The sequence below is a fragment of the Arachis stenosperma genome, chromosome 5 (genome assembly GCF_014773155.1).
Source record: "Arachis stenosperma cultivar V10309 chromosome 5, arast.V10309.gnm1.PFL2, whole genome shotgun sequence".
In the NCBI taxonomy this organism is placed as follows: domain Eukaryota; kingdom Viridiplantae; phylum Streptophyta; class Magnoliopsida; order Fabales; family Fabaceae; genus Arachis; species Arachis stenosperma.
This window is the reverse complement of record NC_080381.1, coordinates 52,868,130-52,895,898: the sequence shown is the minus strand read 5'-3', so window position 1 is coordinate 52,895,898 and position 27,769 is coordinate 52,868,130. Positions and strand designations below refer to the sequence as shown.

The 27,769-nt window shown below is 36.9% G+C and overlaps 1 protein-coding gene and 1 non-coding gene across 5 annotated transcripts; one reads left to right on the top strand and one right to left on the bottom strand.

Annotated features, from left to right (window-relative positions):
* The first annotated feature begins 14,377 nt into the window (after positions 1–14,377).
* On the top strand, positions 14,378–18,289 carry LOC130979583 (uncharacterized). 4 transcript variants are annotated; one of them, XM_057903044.1, is made up of 9 exons: positions 14,381–14,596; positions 14,815–14,893; positions 15,080–15,204; positions 15,384–15,419; positions 15,511–15,648; positions 16,232–16,318; positions 17,342–17,389; positions 17,500–17,576; positions 17,809–18,289. In XM_057903044.1, the coding sequence occupies exons 3-9, from the start codon at positions 15,130–15,132 to the stop codon at positions 17,954–17,956; spliced, it is 609 nt and encodes a 202-aa protein (XP_057759027.1). In that variant the 5' UTR covers positions 14,381–14,596; positions 14,815–14,893; positions 15,080–15,129; the 3' UTR covers positions 17,957–18,289. The 4 variants fall into 4 exon arrangements, with proteins under 4 accessions (XP_057759030.1, XP_057759027.1, XP_057759028.1 ...); XM_057903045.1 differs by having other exon boundaries at positions 14,386–14,596; positions 14,812–14,893; XM_057903046.1 differs by having other exon boundaries at positions 14,386–14,596; positions 14,766–14,893.
* A 6,257-nt stretch (positions 18,290–24,546) lies between these two features.
* On the bottom strand, positions 24,547–24,654 carry LOC130984335 (small nucleolar RNA R71). The gene has a single exon (XR_009088277.1). It is a non-coding gene; the product is annotated as a small nucleolar RNA R71 (small nucleolar RNA).
* Between the last annotated feature and the right edge of the window lie 3,115 nt (positions 24,655–27,769).

Genomic DNA, 27,769 nt, shown 5'->3' with positions numbered 1-27,769 from the left:
GGACTTTACATGGGTGTTATTCCAGGAAGCTTTTTACAAGAAATACTTTCATGAGTCAATAAGGGAGGCCAGAGAGTTGGAGCTCTTACAGCTAAAGCAAGGGTCTATGACTATAGCTGAATACACCAGCAAGTTTGAGAAACTCTGTAGATTCTCGAGAATAGGTCAAGGTGCCCTGAGTCTTGTGAGGGCTGGAAATTCATTGAATACCAAGTAGGGTTGAGGGAAGATATCATGCGTGTTGTGGCTCCATTGGAGATTAGGGGATTCTCAGAATTGGTGAACGAGGCAAGAGTTGTGGAGGATTGCATTAGGAGGACGACTTTAATAAGAGATACTCGCGGGGGTACCAGTAACAGAGGTCGTGGAAAGTATTTTCCACGAAGAGGCCAAATCTTCAAAAGGGACAGACATGCCACTCAGCATCCTCATGGTCAAGAAAACTTCGGAAAAAAAAATTCCTAGTTTCGCCTGGTGAAAGGAAATGGTCGATGTTATACTTGTGGACTGTTTGGACACATTGCCAAGAATTGCCATCATGGGAAAAACCAGGATGCGAGCCAGAACCAACAGTAAAGCCGTGTATTCGCTGTGAACGCCCTATGTGGGAGCCTGAGATAAGAGGTAGGTGTATAATTGGTTATACAACTTTAACTGTATTGTGCGATATCAGGAAAACACATTTACTCATAGCTTCTGACAGAGAGAAAGGTTTGATAATAAAGGTGTCAAACTTAGTATCAAAATTTAGGACCAAACTCACTTGTGCCGCGTAGAGTATTATCAGTAGAGCTGATAGAACTTAGGGACATTTTTGGTTGGCATAGGTAGATAATCCAATTTTTAAAGACCAACGAGTCAGAGTAACGCTGCGGAAGCACGGTGATCTTAATGACGGTGTGAGGTTTCGTACGAATGAGAGCACCAATACATCCTTATGACCCGATCTATCTTCTCCATTGTAAATAGTATTAGGGCTCTTTACTTCGGAATCCCTCTTGGTGAATAAATTGAACCTTGCCCAAATCCTATTCCTTGTTTGCACATATCCTCGCACAAACTTTTACTCCTTGATGTGAGCTTGAACATGTACTGTTGGATTGAACTGCCTCTATTCAAGGGCTCGTGATCCTCTTAAAATCAGTAAAGCCATGTTCTGATTTAATTTTCCTTATAGTTTCCTCCAAAGAATCTTGATTTGGAATTTCTTTCTTAAGATGCACTTTAATTCTCTTTCTGGTATATTTTCTTATTTTCTACAACCTCGTCTGATCAAGACACAGTATATCCTTTCAATTTCTTACAGATACCATTTGAGTTGTTTGCTCTCTTTTGAGCTTGGTATCTCTTCAGATAACTTGAACTCATTTTGACATTTCTTGCAATCCTTATAAGCAACCATTGATATGTTAGTTCCTGAGGACACAACTTATGAACACGAAGGATGGAGGAGGTGAGCTGCTGCCAGTATTCCTGAGGTGGGAAGTAATGTCCCTGAGGCAGTGGTGGCTGGTTCTGTTGAGCTTTCTCCTCAACTTGCTCTTCTCTGTGGATCCTGTGTTGTTCCCTGTGAGTCTCCATGGTCTTCTCAGTGATTGGTTTCTCAATAGGAATGGGGAAATCATTCTCCACCTTTACTCCTGCTGCTTCACATAGGCGGTAAATCAGATGTGGGAATCCAAGCCTAGCCTTCTTAAGAGGATTAGAGGCAATGTTGTATATCTGTTTTAGAATAATTTCCTCTACATCCATCATTTCTCCCTTCATGATACTGTAAATCATGACAGCCCAGTCTATAGTGAATTCGGACCGACTGCTAGTAAGCATGATAGACCTAAGGATGAAGTCCAACCATCCCTTAGCTAAAGGAATGAGCTCAATGCTCTTTAAGTGGTTCGGTTTCCCCTTTGCACCTATCCTCCACTAAGAATCTGAAATGCATAATTCTTCAATAACTAGATCCAGCTCCGGGTCTCTATGCATCCTCTCACTATAACAGGCGGTTACCTGAGGTGGACGCAGCAGATGGAGGGCCCGTCGGACGCTTCTTGGGCTGAAATCAATGACCTTGCCTCTCACATAACTCTGATAATTCCTCTCATTGACTCCCTCAACATCCTTGTACGTGACTGGTGGACGAAATTGTGATCACTATTCTTTAAGTTGTACTTTTATGGAATTTGAAATTGGCACGAGTGGACACAACTCCGTTCAACTAACCAGCAAGTGTACTGGGTCGTCCAAGTAATAAACCTTACGCGAGTAAGGGTCGATCCCACAGAGATTGTTGGTATGAAACAAGCTATGGTCACCTTGTAAATCTCAGTTAGGCAGATTAAGTTTGTTTATGGTTTCGAAAATTAATAATAATAAAAAGAAGAAATAATAAAAGGGATAGAATACTTATGCAGATTCATTGGTGGGAATTTCAGATAAGCGAATGGAGAGACTGTATGGCTCAAGAACGCCTACTTTCCTACTGCTTCAACTCAATCCTTCTTACTCCTTTCCATGGCAAGCTGTGTATAGGGGTTCACCGTTCGACGATGGCTACTTTGAATCCTCTCGGGAAAATGGTCCTCTGCGGCTGTCACTCGCATGGCTAATTGTCTAGAGGCATCACCTGGCCGAAGGCTACATCCCATCCTCGCAGTGAAAACTACGCTCACGCGCTCTGTCACAGCACGGCTAATCACTGGTTGGTTCCCGCTCCTACTGGAATAGAATCCCTTGATTCTTTTGCGTCTGTCACTAACGCCCAGCACTTGCAAGTCTGAACCACGTCACAGTCATTCATTACCGGAATCCTACTCGGAATACCACAGACAAGGTTAGACTTTCCGGATTCCCAGGATCCTACTCGGAATACCACAGACAAGGTGAGACTTTCCGGATCCTCATAAATGCCGCCATCTATCTAGCTTATACCACGAAGATTCTGTTGGGGAATCTAAGAGATACACATTCAAGCTCTGTTGCATGTAGAACGGAAGTGGTTGTCAATCACATGCGTTCATAGGTGAGAATGATGATGAGCGTCACATAATCATCACATTCATCATGTTCTTGGGTGCGAATGAATATCTTGGAATAAGAATAAGAGAGAATTGAATGGAATAAAATAGAATTGCATTAATACTTGAGGTACAGCAGAGCTCCACACCCTTAATCTATGGTGTGCAGAAACCCCACCGTTGAAAATACATAAGTGAAAGGTTCAGGCATGGCCGAATGGCCAGCCCCCATGATCTGAGAACTAATCGTCCCAAGATGCGATTATGATAGTAAAAAGTTCTATTTATAATAAACTAGCTCCTAGGGTTTACATGAGTAAGTAATTGATGCATAAATCCACTTCCGGGGCCCACTTGGTGTATGTTTGGGCTGAGCTTGATCTATCCACGAGCTGAGGCTTTTATTGGAGTTGAACTCCAAGTTATGACGTGTTTTGGGCGTTCAATTCCGGATCATGACGTTTTTCTGGCGTTTAACTCCAGACAGCAGCATGTACTTGGCGTTCAACGCCATGTTACGTCGTCAATTTCCGAACAAAGTATGGACTATTATATATTTCTGGAAAGCTCTGGATGTCTACTTTCCAACGCCGTTGAGAGCGCGCCATTTGGAGTTCTGTAGCTCCAGAAAATCCATTTTGAGTGCAAGGAGGTCAGATTCCAACAGCATCAGCAGTCCTTTTTGTCAGCCTTTTTCAGAGTTTTGCTCAAGTCCCTCAATTTCAGCCAGAAATTACCTGAAATCACAGAAAAACACACAAACTCATAGTAAAGTCCAGAAATGTGAATTTAACATAAAAACTAATGAAAACATCCCTAAAAGTAGCTTGAACTTACTAAAAACTACCTAAAAACAATGCCAAAAAGCGTATAAATTATCCGCTCATCACAACACCAAACTTAAATTGTTGCTTGTCCCCAAGCAACTGAAAATCAAATAGGATAAAAAGAAGAGAATATACTATAAATTCCAGAATATCAATGAATATTAATTATAATTAGATGAGCGGGACTTGTAGCTTTTTGCTTCTGAACAGTTTTGGCATCTCACTTTTTCCTTTGAAGTTTAGAATGATTGGCTTCTCTAGGAACTTAGAATTTCGGATAGTGTTATTGACTTTCCTAGTTAAGCATGTTGATTCTTGAACACAGCTACTTATGAGTCTTGGCCGTGGCCCTAAGCATTTTGTTTTCTAGTATTACCACCAGATACATAAATGCCACAGACACATAACTGGGTGAACCTTTACAGATTGTGACTTAGCTTTGCTAGAGTCCCCAGTTAGTGGTGTCCAGAGCTCTTAAGCACACTCTTTTGCTTTGGATCACGACTTTAACCACTCAGTCTCAAGCTTTTCACTTGGACCTTCATGACACAAGCACATGGTTAGGGACAGCTTGATTTAGCCGCTTAGGCCTGGATTTAATTTCCTTGGGCCCTCCTATCCATTGATGCTCAAAGCCTTGGATCTTTTTTACCCTTGCCTTTTGGTTTTAAGGGCTATTGGCTTTTTCTACTGCTCCTTCTTTTTTTTTTCGCAAGCTTCTTCTTTTTCACTGCTTTTTTCTTGCTTCAAGAATCAATGTTATGATTTTTCAGATCATTAATAACATTTCTCTTTGTTCATCATTCTTTTAAGAGCCAACAATTTTAACATTCATAAATAACAAGATCAAAAATATGCACTGTTCAAGCATTCATTCAGAAAACAAAAAGTATTGTCACCACATCAATATAATTAAATTAAATTCAAGGATAAATTCGAAATTCATGTACTTCTTGTTCTTTTGAATTAAAACATTTTTCATTTAAGAGAGGTGAAGGATTAATGGAATCTATTCATAGCTTTAAGACATAGTTACTAACTACTAATGATCATGTAATAAAGACACAAACATTAGATAGACATGAAGCATAAAAATCGAAAAAGCAGAGAAAATAAGAACAAGGAATGAGTCCACCTGAGTGAGGGTGGCGCCTTCTTGAAGGTCCAATGGTGCTTTTTGAGCTCCTTTATGTCTCTTCCTTGCTTCAACAAGAGTGCCTTTTTCTTTATTCCTGCTCATATGAAAGAGAAGAGAAAAAGAAAAGGAAGAGGAATCTTCTATGTTACAGTATAGAGATTCCTTTATGTTAGTAGAAAAAGAAAGGGGATAAGGAAAGGAGAATGGTTCGGATTTTTAGATGAAGAGAAGTGAAGAGAAGTGTTAGTAAATAATTAATTAAATAAAATAAGAAAAGAGAGGGAGAATTTTCGAAAATAATTTTGAAAAAGGGGTTAGTAATTTTTTAAAAATTAAAGATAAGATAAGATTAAAATTAAAATTTAAAACAAAAAGAATTTTTGAAAAAGAGGTGAGATATTTTTGAAAATTAGAGAGGGAAAAGTAGTTAGGTGGTTTTGAAAAAGATAAGAAACAAACAACAAGTTAGTTAGTTGATTGAAAAAGATTTGAAATCAAATTTGAAAAGATAAGAAGATAAGAAGTTTAGATAAGATATTTTGAAATTAAAAAAAAATAAGATAAAAAGATAAAAAAAAAATTTTTATTTTTTTTTTTTGAAAAAGATAAGATAAGAGATAAAAAAGATTTAATTTAAAAATTTGAAATTATTTACTTCACTAACAAGAAACTACAAGATAAGATTCTAGAACTTAAAGATTGAACCTTTCTTAGCAAGAAAGTAACAAACTTCAAATTTTTGAATCAAAACATTAATTATTGATTATATTTTCGAAAATATGATGTAAAAGATAAGAAAAAGATTTTGAAAAATAGTTTTTAAAAAAAATTTTCGAAAATTATAAAAAAAAATGGAAAAGATGTGATTTTTGAAAAAGATTTTGAAAAGATAAGATTTTTAAAATTGAAAATTTGACTTAACTCATAAGAAACAACTAATTTTAAAAATTTTTGACTTGGTCAACTCAAATTTTCGAAAATTTGGAGAAAAATAAGGAAAATATATTTTTTTTTTTTGAATTTTTAATGATGAGAGAGAAAAACACAAAAATGACCCAAAACATGAAAATTTTGAATCAAAATACAAGATGCATGCAAGAACACTATGAATGTCAAGATGAATACCAAGAACACTTTGAAGATCATGATGAACATCAAGAACACAATTTTGAAAAAAATTTTTATGCAAAGAAAATATGCAAGACACCAAACTTAGAAATCTTTAATGCATGGACTCTAACAAACAAAAAATGCATATGAAAAACAACAAACAACACAAAACAAGAAAACATCAAGATCAAACAAGAAGACTTATCAAGAACAACTTGAAGATCATGAAGAACACTATGAATGCATGGGATTTTCGAAAAATGCAAGAAAAATTTTTAAAAGCATGCAATTGACACCAAACTTAAAAGTTGACTCAAGACTCAAACAAGAAACACAAAATATTTTTTATTTTTATGATTTTATGATTTTTTTTGTATTTTTATTATTTTTTTCGAAAATATTCTTTAAAAAAACAAAAATAAAGAAAAAAAATTTTTTTGAAAATTTTTTGAAAACTTTTTGAAAGGAAAATTACCTAATCTGAGCAACAAGACGAACCGTTAGTTGTCCATACTCGAACAATCCCCGGCAACGGCGCCAAAAACTTGGTGGATGAAATTGTGATCACTATTCTTTAAGTTGTACTTTTATGGAATTTGAAATTGGCACGAGTGGACACAACTCCGTTCAACTAACCAGCAAGTGTACTGGGTCGTCCAAGTAATAAACCTTACGCGAGTAAGGGTCGATCCCACAGAGATTGTTGGTATGAAACAAGCTATGGTCACCTTGTAAATCTCAGTTAGGCAGATTAAGTTTGTTTATGGTTTCGAAAATTAATAATAATAAAAAGAAGAAATAATAAAAGGGATAGAATACTTATGCAGATTCATTGGTGGGAATTTCAGATAAGCGAATGGAGAGACTGTATGGCTCAAGAACGCCTACTTTCCTACTGCTTCAACTCAATCCTTCTTACTCCTTTCCATGGCAAGCTGTGTATAGGGGTTCACCGTTCGACGATGGCTACTTTGAATCCTCTCGGGAAAATGGTCCTCTGCGGCTGTCACTCGCATGGCTAATCGTCTAGAGGCATCACCTGGCCGAAGGCTACATCCCATCCTCGCAGTGAAAACTACGCTCACGCGCTCTGTCACAGCACGGCTAATCACTGGTTGGTTCCCGCTCCTACTGGAATAGAATCCCTTGATTCTTTTGCGTCTGTCACTAACGCCCAGCACTTGCAAGTCTGAACCACGTCACAGTCATTCATTACCGGAATCCTACTCGGAATACCACAGACAAGGTTAGACTTTCCGGATTCCCAGGATCCTACTCGGAATACCACAGACAAGGTGAGACTTTCCGGATCCTCATAAATGCCGCCATCTATCTAGCTTATACCACGAAGATTCTGTTGGGGAATCTAAGCGATACACATTCAAGCTCTGTTGCATGTAGAACGGAAGTGGTTGTCAATCACATGCGTTCATAGGTGAGAATGATGATGAGCGTCACATAATCATCACATTCATCATGTTCTTGGGTGCGAATGAATATCTTGGAATAAGAATAAGAGAGAATTGAATGGAATAAAATAGAATTGCATTAATACTTGAGGTACAGCAGAGCTCCACACCCTTAATCTATGGTGTGCAGAAACTCCACCGTTGAAAATACATAAGTGAAAGGTTCAGGCATGGCCGAATGGCCAGCCCCCATGATCTGAGAACTAATCGTCCCAAGATGCGATTATGATAGTAAAAAGTTCTATTTATAATAAACTAGCTCCTAGGGTTTACATGAGTAAGTAATTGATGCATAAATCCACTTCCGGGGCCCACTTGGTGTATGTTTGGGCTGAGCTTGATCTATCCACGAGCTGAGGCTTTTATTGGAGTTGAACTCCAAGTTATGACGTGTTTTGGGCGTTCAATTCCGGATCATGACGTTTTTCTGGCGTTTAACTCCAGACAGCAGCATGTACTTGGCGTTCAACGCCATGTTACGTCGTCAATTTCCGAACAAAGTATGGACTATTATATATTTCTGGAAAGCTCTAAATGTCTACTTTCCAACGCCGTTGAGAGCGCGCCATTTGGAGTTCTGTAGCTCCAGAAAATTCATTTTGAGTGCAGCAAGGTCAGATTCCACCAGCATCAGCAGTCCTTTTTGTCAGCCTTTTTCAGAGTTTTGCTCAAGTCCCTCAATTTCAGCCTGAAATTACCTAAAATCACAGAAAAACACACAAACTCATAGTAAAGTCCAGAAATGTGAATTTAACATAAAAACTAATGAAAACATCCATAAAAGTAGCTTGAACTTACTAAAAACTACCTAAAAACAATGCCAAAAAGCGTATAAATTATCCACTCATCAGTGACCCAGAGGTTTCCATAAAACTCTTGGACTATCAATTGTCCATCCTCTGTGTGCGGATTGCACAGAAAATTCCACATTCTTCTCTCAATTTCAAATTGAATATCCAGGTATTCATCCGGTTTCAGTGCAAATCTCACTTCTGGAGTCACAACCCTCTTGTAAGTATGATCATAAAATATTCTTCATGGAGCTTAGATCGGAACCTGTGTGTATCATGAGAACTGGTGGCTGGCTCTTTACCTTTCCTTTTCTTTGAAGGTGTACAAGTTTTGGGTACCATTACAGAAAATAGAGAAAACAAACAAGCAAAGCGACAACACCAAACTTAAAAGTTTTACTCGTCTGTGAGCAAATTAGAGAAATACAAGGGGGAAGAAAGAGATGGTGAAATAAGAAAGTGAAAAAGAAAAGAAGAAAATAAAAATTAATGCTAAAATTTTATTTTCTGTCCTGTTTGTTTTTTTTTTTTGAAATAGATGAAATAAAGAAAGACAGAAGAATATTGAAGATGAGAGGGGAGTACGGTTGGATCGAAGAAGGGGTGTGGAAGTATGGGCGTTGTGGTGGTTGCAAAGCGAAGGGGAGCTGGCTTGTGTTTCAAAGAAAAGGGGGAAGTTGTACGTGTGATGTGTATAGAGGGGGGAAGAAGTGGGTTGAGGTGTGGGTGAAAGAGGAGTTGATGGGGTTTATATAGTGGGTTGAAATGGAGGAGGGGTTTAGGGGGGAGGGTTCACGGGCTTGTCTTAGGGCTCAGAGGGTGTCACGGATTGGAGTTGTCAGGGACTCAAGGTGAAGGCTTGTAAAAGGGGAGGGAATCTGGAATTTATTGGAAGGGGTGGGGACCGAATTAGAAGGGATCTAGTGCATGATTTGGTGGATTGTGTTTGGAATTGGGTATAGTTGAGGAGGGGGGCTGTGGGAGTGGCGCCTAACTTCGAGTAGAACAGCACTTAACTTGAGTGAAGTATGAAGCCTGGTGCCTAACTCAGGATCCCCTGGCGCCTAACTTGACAAAGCTTCCTTCACTGGCGCCTAACTTGTGGGGACTGGCGCCTAACTTAAGAGCTCCCGAACGCATCAACTGCCTCCGCGCCTAACTTCAAGTTCCTGCGCCTAACTTCCCTTGGGCCCTCAACCATGGCGCCTAACTTCACTATTTGGTGCGCCTAACTTCAAGATGACCGAATCCACTTGGAATCCTTTCACACCTGGCACCTAACTTGGACTCTAACGGCGCCTAACTTGAGATGTCCGAATGGAATGGAATTCTATTCCTTAAGTTGGTGCCTAACTTTGGATGCCTAGCGCCTAACTTCAACCCTCCCGAATTGGATGCAACTTCAATGCTTGGTGTGGCACCTAACTTGAGATTTTGGAGTTAGGTGCCACCCAATCCGAATCAATATACTCTAGGCTGCCGAAATTCTATCTTTAGGTAACCGTTTCTGTTCTAATTACTCTGCATGATCCACACACACGTAAAATAGAGAAAATTTACAGTAGAAACTCAAATAAAATCAAATAAATAACAAAATCAAAGCAACAGAAATCAAACTAAAGGATACAAAAATATCGGATTGCCTCTCGACAAGTGCTTTTTTAACGACACTAGCTTGACGGTTAGTTCTGCTAGTTCAGCAGATGAGCAGATCTTTGGCGATCAATCTCGCTTCCCAGATAGTGCTTCAACCTCTAACCATTAACTATAAATTTTTTGTCAGAATTCTCCTCCTAAATTTCCACATGACCATAGAGTGATGCTTTGGTAACCACAAACGTATGTATGTCATTTTTACACATGTAAAACGCAGAACAACTTTTACATAATAAAAGTCGTCAAAAAAATAAATGCATAAATTTAACTATCAAAGCATTTTAATTAAATTATAATTATAAAAAATAATTTTTGTGTGACAAATTTGACTTATTGTCAATTGAAATTGATTTCACATGTAACACCTGTGTATAGAATAGCTTATGGTGGCATAATAATGTGAAAAAATTCAATTAAATAAATAAGATTATGAAACTTTACTCCATATTATATTTTTAATAATTTATATATTTAAAATTTATATTTAAATATATTTTTTATGCTATTTATATTATTTTATTATAATTTAATTATTTCAATTGAATCCCTAATTCACAAAGCCTTAGCTATAGCGGTTTGATAACTACCAATTTAATTTTCATATCATAGTTGTCAGAACTGAATCGGTGATCGAATCGATTAGGTTATTGGTTTATTGATTTATTGGTTCAATCAATGAGTTATTGGTTCAATCAGTAAAATCGGTCTCATGTAAATAAAAAATATAAAATAATAAAAAACCTAACATTAAAATTTAAAATATATATTTTTACTAATATTTCAAGAATAATTAAGTCTCTAATTCTATAAATAACTAATAGAAAGATAGACATAAAATTAGTCCGTACTACTATTATAGTATCTTAATTGGACACATTAAGAACAACAATCTATGAGCTATATCCAAAGAATAATTTTAAAGTCTAAATATCTTTATATAATTAAATAATTATTATTTTTATTTTATTTTTATATTAATTATTATTTTTTATTTTAAAATGAATTAATTTGTACTTCAATTAAAAATAATTAATTTAAAAAATGTTTAATATAAAAAATATTAAATTAAGTATTTTTGTGTATATATGTGTGTGTATTAGTTAGGATATTATGTAATATACCATATATATTATAAAAAACATGAATATCAAAAGAACAAATTAGTGCAGTGGTAGTTAGCTTGGTCTGAGAAGAGCCAAGTTTGACTCCCACCTTACACTCCAATTTTAAAAAATTCCCAACACGCACGCTGACATCAGCATGATGTTATCAACGCGTGGGGGTTGACTGTTGACTATGCTTATTGATCGGACCGATTCGGTTCAAGTTCGTTCCGATTTTGACCGGTTTGTGTCGGTTCGTACCGATTTTAATCGGTTTATTTTCTTAAGAGGTCAATACACTAAACCGAACTGATACATGGTCCGGTTCATCAGTTTTCTAGTCGAATCGGTCAGTTCGGTATGATTTTAATAACTATGGTTAATATTATGATTTTGAAAATCGAATTGATTTTACCAGAAACTGATGACAGTATTGGTTCGTTCCAAGGGAAAAATTATTTAGGAAAAAACCGTCTCAAAACCGTTGAACCGAACCAAAGCCGGGCGGCTAAATCGAACCAAGACCTTGCAGATTTTCTTTAAACGATGTGCTGTATTACTGCTTTGATATTTCATTAAAAAAAAAAAAAGAAAAAAATGTTTTTGAAGAGAGAAACACAGAAACCATTCTCTCCCCTTTCTCCCCTCTCAGCTCAGTCTCAGCTCTTCCTTGAAAATCCTAGTCTCCATCGCGCCACTGTTCGTCTCACCATGGCTGCCAGGTTCATCGTGGTCGTTTGCCAATCCTCCTAGTTCGTCGTGTTCGAAGGCCCTCCCCTCATTCGCCCAACGCCAGCATCTCCATCTCCTACGCCAAAGCAGTTCTTTGCCCGTCGTCAGTCCGTTCGATGTTCGTCACTATCTTTCCATCATCCGTCGCTAGCTCGCCAGTGTTCGTCTCCATCTTCCTATCGTCCGTCGCTCTCCCTAGAATCTCTATTCACTACCCCCGCCGAAGGTAATGTCTCGAATGCTCTCAGTGCTTGTTCTTGGTTGACTGGCTTTGCTCATTGCTTGATGATAAATTTTAATTTGGATGACTCTATTATTAGGTTGCTGCTTGATGATAAATTGAATTGCCTGTGTTACTAATTTACTGCTCATTCTTACACAAAAATTATTTTTTAAATAGATATTATTCTAGACAAGAAGAATGATTTTTTAAAGAGCAATAATCATAAGAAGCTGCTAAAGTACTAACTATTGCATATGTGAGATAAATTTCACTGTGGCATAAATATGGAGATAATTTGGAGGACATACATAACTTCAATGAATTCTTATTTAATTTCTGAAGATATGTTGGAATTAATTCCAATTTTTGACAATAAATCCATATATGCTTATAAATGCATAGACCACGATAAAATAAAACTTTATAAAGATGAACTATGGTATGGTGCTGATCAATATGTGATTATCTTGGTTTATGTTGCTGAGTTAAAATTATGTGTTGTTTTATTAAGATTTTGAGGATCACAATCTAATAATTCACCTTGCATATTAGTAATTAAGTTTCTCATAGAATTTAGAGGTGTTGAAATTTGGGTTGGTAGGTTTAAAAATTAGAATATATCTATAACTTTGTTTTGTGTTTCCAGTTCTATTCAATGATAAAGTAGACAAGTGTAGGATCAACATAACCTAAGTTCAGATTGTGGATCTGTCATTATATAATATTCAAGAAATGTATACATAGAGAAGTATTAGTTTTGCGTATTTAAAAGAATTATATTTTAAGTTGAAATTTAGTTCTGAGTAAGTTTGTACATTATAATATGAGTAAGTTTGTGAATTTTATAAATGACAATTTTAGGTAGATTTTCTTATTTTGTACAAGTTTTTCAAATAGTTTTTGAATCTAAGAAATCTTAAACTTTCTCCTAGAATTTAATCATGGAGGAGAAACGGTCATTGACATGGTATCGAAGTCTAAATCAAGACTTCAGCCCTTGTCATTTCTATTCTAAGTTGGAGTATATTATAAATATCAACAAGCTTAACAAAGGTTACGTTTTAGTATACTTATTTATATTTTTTTATTAATTTATTATAAAATAGTTATTTTGGTTGAACCACAGTTGAATTAGTTAAACTAATAAATCAATAACTAGAGTGGTTTGATGACCGATTCGTTTTCAAAATCTTGGTTAATACTAGGGTGGCAATAAGCCAAACAAGGAAGCCCGCCCTGCCAAAAGCTTGCCATCTGGCGAGTTGGCCCGCCCGCCTTGCCCCACCTAGTGAGGTATTTTTGAATTCCTCTCCCGTTTCGCCTAACGGCGGGCTGGTAGGTTGGCGGGTCAAGCCCTCCAAATTTCATTTTTTTTTGTAAACCATTAAATGTTAACAATATATATAATTTCACAACCATTTCAATGAATTTATAATTTCTAAAGACATAAAAAATTATAATTTCTAAATTTACAAATATTAAAATCTTTATAATTATAAATATGTGATAAACATAATCATAAACTAAGTTTTTTAAAACAAATTAATATAACCAACATTATCTAAAGCAAAACAAACATTGTCCAAAATATATAATTAAATATCTTCAAGTTTATAATCAATCAAACATAAAACATAATCCAAAAATATAACTTACAACATCTTAAAATTATCATCTTCATCTTCTTGTAGATCAATAATATATTAATATTATAGAAATTCGAAAAAAATGGTCCCGACCAAAAAGACGCCTAGCCCGCCGGATAAGCCCGTTCCGCCCTGTTGAAGCCCGCCAAAGCCCACGGATTAAGCAGTGCGGGTTAGGCGGGCTTTTTAAATTTGGCTGTTTCAAATTTCCAGACAAGCCTGCCTTTTTTAGCGGGTTACACGGGCCAGCCCGACGGATTTCGGTCCATTTGTCATCCCTAGTTAATACTTAGGTCATGTTTGCGTAAACAGCTTAATTAAGCTCTTTTTTTTTCTTTTTAAAAAAAGAGCTTAAATAATAAATACTTATATATTAAAAATATCTTATAAATAAATTATTGTGTGTTTAATTTTTTAATTTTAAAAGTACTTATTTTAAAAGAAAAATAATAAAATATTATTATGTGTTTATTTTTTTTAAATTTTTCTATAAATATTTAAATAATTTTTTAAAAAATTATAATTTAATTTTAAAAATTATACTAAACATTATAATTTTTTATAAATTAAAATAAATTACTTTTATGCACTTATCCAAATTGGCCCTAAATAGTTTTCATTTTTCAAGATCATTTGGATTTCAAACATGAAAAAAAAAAAAGCGCTTATATTTGAAGCAATGTGCGGCTAGCACAATGAAAGTGTAAAACCGAAACCGAACACGCATGGCAGGAAGTAAGGAACAAACTAGGGCCTTCTTAGCGTAGCGACGCTACTTTCTCTACAAGTTCTTCTTTCGATTTCTTACTTCAACCGATTTAATTCCTCCTTGCTGTGATTAATCTGTTGGGGAACCTTCTCTAACCAATTTAACATCGTCTCAGAAAGTAAGATTCTGATTTTTTTTTTCCTTCCATTTTTTTGGGTGCAATTCTTTGTTTCTGGAATTTATTGTTAACTTGTTATTGCCAGGTTAAAAATTGTTACAATTGCTTGTTATGTGAGTTTTGTTCTGCTAATAACATTTATGTTCGCTTGTGTTAAAACTTAAAACAGTGAAATTTGTAAGTGTTAACCGGACTCCGGTTTTCTTTATTCCTAGCAGTCCGTATCCATGCAACGCAGTTGACTGGGCTTCAATTCCATTTCATTCCTCAATTCATACTCAAACAGCGTTTGTTCAAGTATGGCCTTGAAATTCCTAGAACTTTGAATAAAAGGGATTGTTTCAGTTTCAACCAAAGAGATGATCTTTAAACAAATAAAAGAATGATAACAATTTAAAAAAATTAAATTATGGATTTGTTCTTTGTTCTCTGGACTAGATTCGTATGAATTGCTAACGTGGGTGGTTGTGATTTTTGCACTAGGGTGGTGGTGGTGCTGTTGAACTCTTTTGTCATCTACGCTGGTATCAACAATGCCTCAAGATGCTGTTTATGAACGACCTCTGTTTGGGGGCAAACTCTCAAGCTTGTTCCCTCACAGATTCCAGGTGAGTGATATTATTTTTGAAAGGCAATATTCATAATTTGTTGTTGTGGTATTGTTGTTGTTATTGCAATTGCAAATTTGGTGACTTCTGTTACTAATACTACACCTTTTTATGCTGTCCATGTTCTTTGTGTGACTTTAGTTTTGTTGAACTTAAAAGTTATGGCTTGTTTCTTATAGGATGTCAGTGACATTCGACAAGTCCCTGATCATCAGGTTTGTCATGCTTTCTCTTTTGATTACACTGTCCATTCTAGTATTCTATCTAATTCTTTACTAACTTGTTTATGCACCTTCATTTTAATAGGAGGTTTTTGCAGACGCTACTCGTGATGAGAGCTTGATCTTTGAGATTTTAGAATATAAGCACGATGTTGCTGATAATGGAAGTGCTGTCTGGTTTCTTCAAGACCTTGCTAATGAGCAGGATGCTGAAGGAAGTGTGGTATGCCATTATTTCATTCTGCTTCTTATGGTATAGGGTTAATGAAGTGTGAAAGCTTTGTGGAAATTAGATTCTGTTATGTTCATCCTATGCATGTAAAGTGCATTATTCGAGTGTGAGGATGGTGCTGGGAATTTGAATATGTTGTGAATTTTTCTTTATTGTTTTTCCATACTATTGGAGTCATAAGAGAGTGCTTAGCTGGCTTAGTTGCTTAACTTAAACTCTATAATTGACATGGATTGACAGATATTGAGTGTTATGATTTTTGATGTCATCTAAACTTTTTCTTTGTGTATTGGGAGATTTAATTGCCACTGATTAGCGGATTTCATTACTTATTTCTGCTTACTAGTTACTATGACGTTGCATTTGCTCTTTTTATTCTTTCAATGTATGATTGGTATGATTTAATGGAGCTATAACTCTGCTTCTACTTTAATTACTCTGTGTGTGTCTGGAAGTATTATCTTCCAACACAATCAGAGAAAATGGCTTCCCTTTATCTTAGTTCATTAAATGTAATATTTGTTGCAGAAGTTTGTTGTATCCTTTGATCATACTTCTCCTGAAATTATTTCAGGTTATTGAACAGTCTGGAGTCCTTGAAGCGCCAGGTTTGATGTACAATAACACACCTGCTATTGTAACATCTGCAATAGGGCAAATGGTAAAGTTTCTATCTTGTTTTTAATTTAACTGTGTTAACGCAATCATTTCCTGGTCATTGCCTAAGGATTAATGCACATAATATATTTAATTGGGCTAGTATTAGGCATTCCCAAATATTGAAGAGAAAATGTAGTGTTATGACTGCAAAATTTAATCAAATTAACCACCGGTTTAGTATTTTGTAATCTAGATATTATTTGATTACCTGAGTAATTATAGGCTCCAGCCTTGTTCTATCTCATTTTTGAGATAAATTGTGTCTCCCATTTAAATTTTAGCATCTTGGTGGCAATCCATCCATTCAATTATTCAACCCCCAGTCGAACAAACTTTTAAAGTTTTGTAGTATTATGAGCATGTTTCTTTGCCTATCTCTCTAGAATTAGTTGTGATATCATGTCCTGTATGTTGATGCTATGACCCTATGGGAGTGGGGTTATTTACTGCTTAAGCATGCTTTTTAGCCTCGTCTACTTCTACAACATTGCCCTAATTGCTTGCATTTATGTTTATCACTTTGTTTTTGTTACCAATTGCTGTTAAAATCTAAGCTTATAAATTTGTTTTATGGATTCATGTATTGTCAAGGTGTTGGGCTTCTCTTTGTGGGAGTGACAATTGCTTTTTGGTCGGTCTATTTCTATTGTTGATTTTAATCTGTGAATGTTAGATGCCTTATTAGGTTCTACCAAGTGTTCAACCTATGACTAGGGCCTCGGATATGCATTATAGAGTGAGTTAGTAAAGAATTTGAGAGATAGAATGAGAGCTGAGAAGTAAAAAGTTTGAGAAATTGGGAGATCAAAGCAGAGGATCTTTTGGATATTCCTAACCATTATATTCAGAGATTCAGGAACAATAGAAATTTTTTTTAGTATTATAATATTCTGAAATTGTTCTTATACTTCTCAGCTCCTCCTTGAACCCCCCCTCCCCCGGCGGGGCTCTCCTTTTTCATTACCTATTAGTGTGCTCCATGATATTCATTTTTACTTCATACTTACACTAAAGTTAATGATAGGCAATTTCTAAGGGACGACAAGGAAGGGAAGCACAAAATATCATTAAAGTAAGTTAAGTTTTCAAATGGCATGTTTTAAACTTTTTATGCACACTTGCTTGACATTGTTGTTACATTGATTGGTCTTGGGATCATCCCTTTCCTTTTCTTTATCCCAGGTTTATTTGGCAAATTTGCGTCTTAAAGGAGTTGATACTGATGTACTTGTCACTGCATATGAGCCAATTCTTATAAAGTATGTGGAATATGCTTTTGACAGCAATAAGCACTTAGGAAAATTCTACTGTATATTAGCATTTTAGCTCTGTATCTAGTTAAAGTGAAATTTATTCATTTTGAATTTAGTAACATTAGAACTAAGACTATAACGCAAACTAGAAAATTAACATATATATTTTGTATTGCACTGATTTTGTGGAAACTATGACTATGCAAGACACTTATTTAGTTCTATTTTCTGCCTGCAGCCCATTTAGCGAAAGCGCAGGCACAGTTGGTGCCGGCATGGCTGTTCCAGCTGAACAAGCTGGATGTATTCCCATGGAGGAGGTATTCAGACTAGCTGTAACAAGCTTTAAGGTTTACGACTGGGGTCTTTTTGGCGCAGCAAGTTGAGACTCATCAATTATCTGTAGTGGGACTTCAGCCTTCAGTTAGAAAATAATAGTTGGTATTCACCGTCTGGATCATTGTGTACATTCTTTATAGGGTATGCTTCTATTATGGCAGAACTACTTTAGTTGTGTTTCGTTTGGGATATAGTTATATTCTCTCTTCATATCTTGTTATCATGAACTTGAAGGGATGGATTGTCGGGTAAATAGTACCTAACTAGTACCTGAAGAAAATAATATTTTGGTTAGAAACGTTAATAAGTGACTATTAGTTTTTGGATGTGATAGATTCTGATGTCCTCCATTTTTGTTTATTCTGATGGTTCATAATTCACTCTTTTTCAAGTCCAATTGAACCCCCGATGTCTAATTCAATCTCCTAGTCATTTTTATTTATTATTTTTATTTCCATTGTTTAAAGGATCAATTACTTGCCAACAATATGTACACTTTAGTCTTGAGTCAATAACAACAACAATAATAATAAATCCAACAATATACACTATAGTGTGAGTCAATAACAACAACAATAATAAATTCAAACTAATCTAGCAGCAACAATTCATGTTTTAAGTGACAATAGCCAATACATTGCCCATAGTAGGCTCACGTCAACGTCTTCCCCCCTAAGAATCATCTTCAACGTCCTCCTCTCCTACACCTCTTCATCATCTTTCTCAGCAACATTCAGATCGAAATGACAAACTCCCACTAGTGTCTAAAGTTTTGCGATGACCAACTCTTCTCCCCCGATGACCCTTGCCAGAATCAAAAGACATTCTCCCCATTGTTCAAAAGTGGTAGGATGTTGATGTCTCAAATTCAAAGACAACCAACCCGGAACAACTCAAGGTGGTTGTAGTTCCGACCCTTGCACTTGCTTGGAGGGGTCTTGGGTGTAGAACAGATTATTCCACCACTGAGTGTGGGTGTGGGTGTGGTTATCACTGCAAAACACAAAGGGACAACCGCAGGTAACAACCATATGTATCATTGTACCATCTGATGTAGTCATCCACCTGAGAGCTTGAGAGGATCACCAATTAAAATATGTGAAATTGTTTGTCCATATCATAACCCATCTAGAATGCTCATCCATCCAATTCTTGTTTTTGGGACCTGTCAGAACTATGTTTTGCGCATCGCAAAGACAAATTAGTTCTCCTAAGACTTCCTGCTAAAGTTCAAACTGCCTCTTGAATCTGTTAGTTGCATCCCATTCAATACACTCAAGATATTAGTAGTGTGGTAGCGCTCCACAACGTCGTATGCTCATGAATTTCATTTGGAACCAGATGCGGTGCACTACGGTCATGACTATAGGTTTCCCAGACAAGAAGGAGAAAAATGTCCACAAAACGAGCAACTGACGTCAAGATGCAAGTCAGAGGCTTGTTCGAAGCAGGCTTCATCCGAGAATTACTGTACATGACCTGGCTAGTCAATGTAGTACTAGTCAAAAAGGTAAACGGTAAATGGCGAATGTGCGTAGACTACCCAGACTTAAACAAATATTGTCCAAAAGATGCCTTTTCTCTCCCAAACATCAACGAACTGGTGGACGCCGCTTCGGGACATTAGTACCTTAGCTTCATGGATGCCTACTCAAGTTACAACCAAATACCCATGCACAAATCAGATGAGGAGAAAACGGATTTTGTGACTTTCGAGGGCACGTACTGCTACACAATCATGCCCTTCAGACTAAAAAACAGTGGGCCACATATCAAAGGCTTGTCACAAAAGATCTTCAAAGACCTCTCGGGGACCAAACGAGAGGTCTATATCGACGACATGGTCGCTAAAACAGAGACAGGCGACGAGCTCATTGACGACCTCAAACTCATACTAGGCTCTCTACGGAAGCACCGAATGCACTTCAACCCGACGAAATGCGTTTTCGAAATGGAAGTCGGAAAATTTCTTGGCTTCATGATCACACAAGGAGGAGTAGAAAAAACCTGAAAAATGTAGGGCTATCCTCGAGATGAGCAACCGGCAAACATCAAAGACGTCGAAAGGCTGACTGAGCAACTTGCTGCCCTTTCACGGTTCCTCAGTGCCTCGGCTCAAAAGGCCATCCCCTTCTTTAAACTCATGAAAAAGAGCATTAGTTTTAAGTGGGAACCCGAATACGAAGAAGCGTTCCAGTATTTCAAAAAGGTGCTAGCAAAACCTCCTATGCTCTTAAAGTCTAGAATGGGAGAAACACTGTATTTCTACTTGTCCATAACAGAGGAAGCGCTAGCGGCGGCGCTAATCCGGGAAGATGAGCAAAATACACAAAACCCAGTATACTTCATAAGCAAAGTTCTCCAAAATGCGAAAACGTGCTACTCTAGACTCGAAAAGCTCGCCTACGTGCTACTCACAGCGTCCTGATGCCTTCGGCAGTACTTCCAGAGCCAGCCCATCGTGGTCTAGACTGACTAGGCGGTCAGACAAGTACTGCAGAAGCCAGACCTGGCAAGATGGATGCTCGCTTGATCAGTTGAGCTATCACAATACGAGGTCATATTTGAGCTTAAAAACACGATTAAAGCTCAAACAATCCATTTGATACGAGTTTCTGATCTCCAACAATCAAGTCAAATACAAAGTCCTCTTAGCTGGATTGACGCTGGCCAAGGAAGTCGGTGCAAAAACACTAGAAGTTTGCAGTGACTCCCATGTACTTAGCTCCCAAATAAACGGGTCTACCAAATACGGGACTGATGAGCGGATAATTTATACGCTTTTTGGCATTGTTTTTAGGTAGTTTTTAGTAGGATCTAACTACTTTTAGGGATGTTTTCATTAGTTTTTATGCAAAATTTATATTTCTGGACTTTACTATGAGTTTGTGTATTTTTTTATGATTTCAGGTATTTTTTAGCTGAAATTGAGGGACCTGAGCAAAAGTCTGATAGGAGGCTGACAAAGGACTGCTGATGTTGTTGGATTCTGACCTACCTGCACTCGAGATGGATTTTCTGGAGCTACAGAACTCCAAATGGTGCGCTCTTAACGGAATTGGAAAGTAGACATCCAGGGATTTCCAGCAATATATAATGGTCCATACTTTGTTTGAGCTTAGACGACGCAAACTGGCATTCAACGCCAATTCCATGCTGCTTTCTGGAGTAAAACTCCAGGAACACGTCACGAACTAGAGTTAAACGCCAAAAACACATTACAACTTGGCGTTTAACTCCAAGAGAAGCCTCTGCACGTGTAAATCTCAAACTCAGCCCAAGCACACACTATGTGGGCCCCGGAAGTGAATTTCTACATCAATTACTTATCTTTGTAACCCTAGTAGCTAGTCTAGTATAAATAGGACTTTTTACTATTGTAATTTCATATGGGATTTTACATCTTTGATCATATTTTGGGAGCTAGCCATTCGGCCATGCCTGGACTACCATCACTTATGTATTTTTAACGGTGAAGTTTCTACACACCATAGATTAAGGTGTGGAGCTCTGTTGTACCTCGAGAATTAATGCAATTACTATTGTTCTTTTATTCAATTCAAGCTTATTTTTATTCTAAGATATCACTCGTACTTTAACCTGATGGATGTGATGATCCGTGACACTCATTATCATCCATCCCTATGAACGCGTGCCTGACAACCACCTCCGTTCTACAAGCGAGAGCTAGAGTGTGTATCTCTTGGATTCCTGATGCACGACATGTTGTTGCCCTCGCCTGACAACCGAGCCTTCCATTTCGTGAGATCAGAGTCTTCGTGGTATAAGCTAGAATCCATTGGCAGTATTCTTGAGAATCCGGAAAGTCTAAACTTTGTCTGTGGTATTCCGAGTAGGATTCAGGGATTGAATGACTGTGACGAGCTTCAAACTCGCGATTGTTGGGCGTAGTGACAGACGCAAAAGAATCAATGAATTCTATTCCGACATGATCGAGAACTGACAGATGATTAGCCGTGCTGTGACAAGAGTATTTGGACCATTTTTACTGAGAGGATGGGAAGTAGCCATTGACAACGGTGATGCCCTACATACAGCTTGCCATGGAAAGGAGTAAGAAGGATTGGATGAAAGCAGTAGGAAAGCAGAGATTCAGAAGGGACACAGCATCTCTATACACTTTTTTGAAATTCCTACCAATGAATTACATAAATATCTCTATCTTTACTTTATGCTTTATTTATCTTTATTTTTGAAAACTCCATAACCATTTATTATCCGCCTAACTGAGATTTACAAGATGACCATAGCTTGCTTCATACCAACAATCTCCGTGGAATCGACCCTTACTCACGTAAGGTTTATTACTTGGACGACCCAGTGCACTTGCTGGTTAGTTGTGCGAAGTTGTGAAGAATGTGAGTGAACCATAGTAGTGTGCACAACGTTTTTGGAGTCATTACTAAGAATGGTTCGAGTTATAAAAGTGTAAATCACAATTTTGCCTATCAAGTTTTTGGCGCCGTTGCCGGGGATTGTTTGAGTTTGAAGCCAGCGATTATTCAAGATTCCAGCAACAACACCAAGTTTTTGGTGCCGTTTCTGGGATTGTTAAAGTTTGGACAACTGACGGTTCGTCTTGTTGCTCAGATTAGGTAATTTTCTTCTTATTTTGTTTTCCAAAAAGTTTTCAAAAATTTTTCAAAAAATTTTTTCTTTGTTTTCGTTTTTCTAAAAATAAATTTTCGAAAAAAATAAATACAAAAAAATTTAATAAAATCATAAAAACCAAAAATATTTTTGTGTTTCTTGTTTGAGTCTTGTGTCAATTTTTAAGTTTGGTGTCAATTGCATGTTGTTAAAATTTTTTGCATTTTTCGAAAACTCATGCATGGTGTTCTTCATGATCTTTAAGTTGTTCTTGGTAAGTCTTCTTGTTTGATCTTGATATTTTCTTGTTTTGTGTTTTTTGTTGTTTCTCATATGCATTTTTGCATTCATAGTGTCTAAGCATTGAAAATTTCTAAGTTTGGTGTCTTGCATGTTTTTCTTTTCTTGAAAATTTTTCAAAAATAAGTCTTGATGTTCATCTTAATCTTCAAAGTGTTCTTGGTGTTCATCTTGGCATTCATAGTGTTCTTGCATGCATCATTGGTTTTGATCCAAAATTTTCATGTTTTGGGTCATATTTGTGTTTTTCTCTCTCATCATTAAAAATTCAAAAATAAAAAAAATATCTTTTCCTTATTTTACTCATAATTTTCGAAAATTTGAGTTGACTTAGTCAAAAATTTTTAAAACTTAGCTATTTCTTATAAGTTAAGTCAAATTTTCAATTTTAAAAATCCTATCTTTTCAAAATCTTTTTCAAAAAAAAAAAATCAAATCTTTTTTATTTTTTTATTATTTTCAAAAATTTTTTTAAATTTATTTTCAAAATCTTTTTCTTATCTTTATTTCAAAATTTCGAAAACTTTACTAACAATTAATGTGATTGATTAAAAAATTTGAAGTTTGTTACTTTCTTGTTAGGAAAGGTTTAATCTTTAAATTCTAGAGTCATATCTTTTAGTTTCTTGTTAGTCAAGTAATTAATTTTAATTTTAAAAATCAAATCTTTTTCCAAAATATCTTTTTCAATAATATCTTTTCAAAATATCTTTTTCAAAATCAATTTCAAAATCTTTTCCAACTTCTTATCTTTTCAAAATTGATTTTCAAATCTTTTTCAACTAACTAATTGACTTTTTGTTTGTTTCACTATTTCTTATCTTTTTCAAAACCACCAAACTACTTTTCTCTCTCTAATTTTTGAAAATTCCTTCTTCTTTTTCAAAATTCTTTTAATTAACTAATTGTTTCAAATTTTAATTTTAATTTTAATTCTTCTCTTAATTTTCAAAAATCACTAACCCTTTTTTCAAAATTAATTTTCGAAATTCTCTCTCTCTCATCTCTTTCTATTTATTTATTTAATTACTAGTACTTCTCTTCATCCTAAAATTCGAACCCCCTCTTCCTCTCTGAGTTCGAATTTTTCTCCTTTCCTTCTTCTATTCTTTTCTTCTTCTACTAACATAAAGGAATCTCTCTACTGTGGTAAAGAGGATCCCTATTATTATTTTCTGTTCCCTTCTTTTTTCATATGAGCAGGAGTAAGGACAAGAATATTCTTGTTGAAGCAGATCCTGAACCTGAAAGGACTCTGAAGAGGAAACTAAGAGAAGCTAAATTACAACAATCCAGAGACAACCTTACAGGAATTTTTGAAAAGGAAGAGGAGATGGCAACCAAAAATAATAATGCAAGGAGGATGCTTGGTGACTATACTACACCTACTTCTAAATTTGATGGAAGAAGCATCTCAATCCCGGCCATTGGAGCAAACAATTTTGAGCTGAAACCTCAACTAGTTGCTCTAATGCAACAGAACTGCAAGTTTCATAGACTTCCATCAGAAGATCCCTACCAGTTTTTAACTGAGTTCTTGCATATCTGTGAGACTGTTAAGACTAATGGAGTAGATCCTGAAATCTACAGGCTCATGCTTTTCCCTTTTGTTGTAAGAGACATAGCTAGAACATGGTTGGACTCACAACCTAAAGATAGACTGGACTCTTAGGATAAGCTGGTCACGGCCTTCTTGGCAAAGTTCTTTCCTCCTCAAAAGCTGAGCAAGCTTGGAGTGGATGTTCAGACCTTCAAACAAAAAGATGGTGAATCCCTCTATGAAGCTTGGAAAAGATACAAGCAAATGACCAAAAGGTGTCCTTCTGACATGCTTTCAGAGTGGACCATTTTGGATATATTCTATTATGGTCTATCTGAGTTCTCTAAGATGTCACTGGACTATTTTGCAGGTGGATCCATTCACCTAAAGAAAATGCATGCAGAAGCTCAAGAACTCATTGACATGGTTACAAATAACCAATTCATGTACACTTCTGAGAGGAATTCTGAGTAATGGGACGCCTCAGAGGAAGGGAGTTCTTGAAATTGATGCTCTGAATGCCATATTGGCTCAGAACAAAGTGTTGACTCAGCAAGTCAACATGATTTCTCAAAGTTTGAATGGATGGCAAAATGCATCCAACAGTACTAAAGAGGCATCTTCCGCAGAAGAAGCTTATGATCCTGAGAACTCTGCAATGGCAGAGGTAAATTACATGGGTAAACTTTATGGAAACACCTATAATTCCTCATGGAGAAATCATCCAAATTTCTCATGGAAGGATCAACAAAAGCCTCAACAAGGCTTTAATAATGGTGGAAGAAATAGGCTTAGCAATAGCAAGCATTTTCCATCATCTTCTCAGCAACAGACAGAGAATTCTGAGCAGAGCCCCTCTAGCTTAGCAAACATAGTCTCTGATCTGTCTAAGGCCACTTTAAGTTTCATGAGTGAAACAAGGTCTTCCATTAGAAATTTGGAGGCACAAGTGGGCCAGCTGAGTAAGAAAAACACTGAAACTCCTCCTAGTACTCTCCCAAGCAATACAAAAGAGAATCCAAAAAGAGAGTGTAAGGCCATTGATATAATCAACATGGCCGAACCTAGAGAGGAAGGGGAGGACGTGAATCCCAGTGAGGAAGACCTCCTGGGACGTCCTCTGAACAAAAAGGAGTTCCAAACTGAGGAACCTAAGGAATCCGAGGCTCACCTAGAGACCATAGAGATTCCATTGAACCTCCTTTTGCCATTCATGAGCTCTGAAAACTATTCTTCCTCTGAAGAGGATGAAGATGTAACTGGAGAGCAAGTTGCTCAATATCTAGGAGCTATCATGAAGCTGAATGCCAAGTTGTTTGGTAATGAGACTTGGGAAGATGCACCTCCCTTGCTCATTAGTGAACTAGATACATGGGTTCAGCAAACTTTACCTCAAAAGAAACAAAATCCTGGTAAATTCTTAATACCCTGTACCATGGGCACCATGACCTTTGAGAAGGCTCTGTGTGACCTGGGGTCAGGTATAAATCTTATGCCACTCTCTGTAATGGAGAAATTGGGAATCTTTGAGGTACAAGCTGCTACTTTCTCATTAGAGATGGCAGACAAGTCAATAAGACAAGCTTATGGATTGGTAGAGGACGTATTAGTAAAGGTTAAAGGCCTTTACATCCCTACTGATTTCATAATCTTAGACACTAGGAGGGAGAAGGATGAATGTATCATCCTTGGAAGACCCTTCCTAGCCACAGCAGGAGCTGTGATTGATGTTAACAGAGGAGAATTAGTCCTTCAATTGAATGGGGACTACCTTGTGTTTAAGGCCCAAGGGTATCCCTCTGTAAACATAAAAAAGAGGCACGATAAGCTTCTCTCAATACAAAGTCAAACAAAGCCCCCACAATCAAAATCTAAGTTTGGTGTTGGGAGGCCACAACCAAACTCTAAGTTTGGTGTTGAGAAGCCCCCACATTCAAACTCTAAGTTTGGTGTTGGGAGGTCTCAACAATGCTCTAAACATATGTGAAGCTCCATGAGAGCTTACTGTCAAGCTATTGACATTAAAGAAGCGCTTATTGGGAGGCAACCCAATTTTTATTTATCTGTATTTTTATTGTTCTTTTATGTTTTATTAGGTTCATGATCATGTGGAGTCACAAAACAAATACTAAAATTAAAAACAGAATAAAAAATAGCAGAAGAAACAGCACACCCTAGAGGAAGAGCTTACTGGCATTTAAACCCCAGTAAGGAGCATCTGGCTGGCGTTCAACGCCAGAACAGAGCATGAATCTGGCGTTGAACGCCAGAAACAAGCAACAGTTTGGCATTCAAATGCCAAGATTACACCCTGAGGAGAACTGGCATTCAATGCCAGAAACATGCTGCAGACTGGTGTTGAACGCCCAAAACAAGCATAGAACTGGCGTTTAACGCCAGAAACAAGCTTCAGTCTGGTGTTAAATGCCAGGATTGTAGGCAGAGGGCGTTTTACACGCCTAATTGGTGCAGGGATGATTCATCCTTGACACCTCAGGATCTGTGGACCCCACAGGATCACCTCAGGATCTGTGGACCCCACAGGATCCCCACCTACCTCAACTCACCCTCTCTCTTCTTTCACACAATCCAATAACACTTTTCCCCAAACACCCTTCACCAATCACCTCAATTTCTCTTCTCCATCACCTCTTCACCACTTACATCCATCCACTCTTCCCCATAAACCCCACCTACCTTCAAATTCAATTTCTCTTTCCCACCCAAACCCACCCTAAATAACCGAACCTACCCCTTTCTCCCTCCACTATATAAATCCCTCCATCCTTTTTCATTTTCACACCACACAACCCTCTCTTCTCCCTCTTGGCCGAATACACCTCTCTCTCTCTCTCCTCCATTTCTTCTGTTTCTTCTTCTATTCTTTCTTCTCTTGCTTGAGGGCGAGCAATATTCTAAGTTTGGTGTGGTAAAAGCATATCTTTTTTTTTGTTTTTCCATAACCATTGATGGCACCTAAGGCCGGAGAAACCTCTAGAAAGAGGAAAGGAAAGACAAAAGCTTCCACCTTCGAGTCATGGGAGATGGAGAGATTCATCACAAAAGCCCATCAAGACCACTTCTATGAAGTTGTAGCCAAGAAGAAAGTGATCCCTGAGGTCTCTTTCATGCTCAAGAAAAATGAGTATCTAGAGATCCGACATGAGATCCAAAGAAGAGGTTGGGAAGTTCTGACCAACCCCATTTAACAAGTCGAAATCTTAATGGTTCAAGAGTTCTATGCCAATGCATGGATCACTAGGAACCATGATCAAAGTATGAACCCGAATCCAAAGAGTTATCTTACAATGGTTCGAGGGAAATACTTAGATTTCAGTCCGGAAAATATAAGGTTGGCATTCAACTTGCCTATGATGTAAGAAGATGCACGCCCCTACACTAGAAGGGT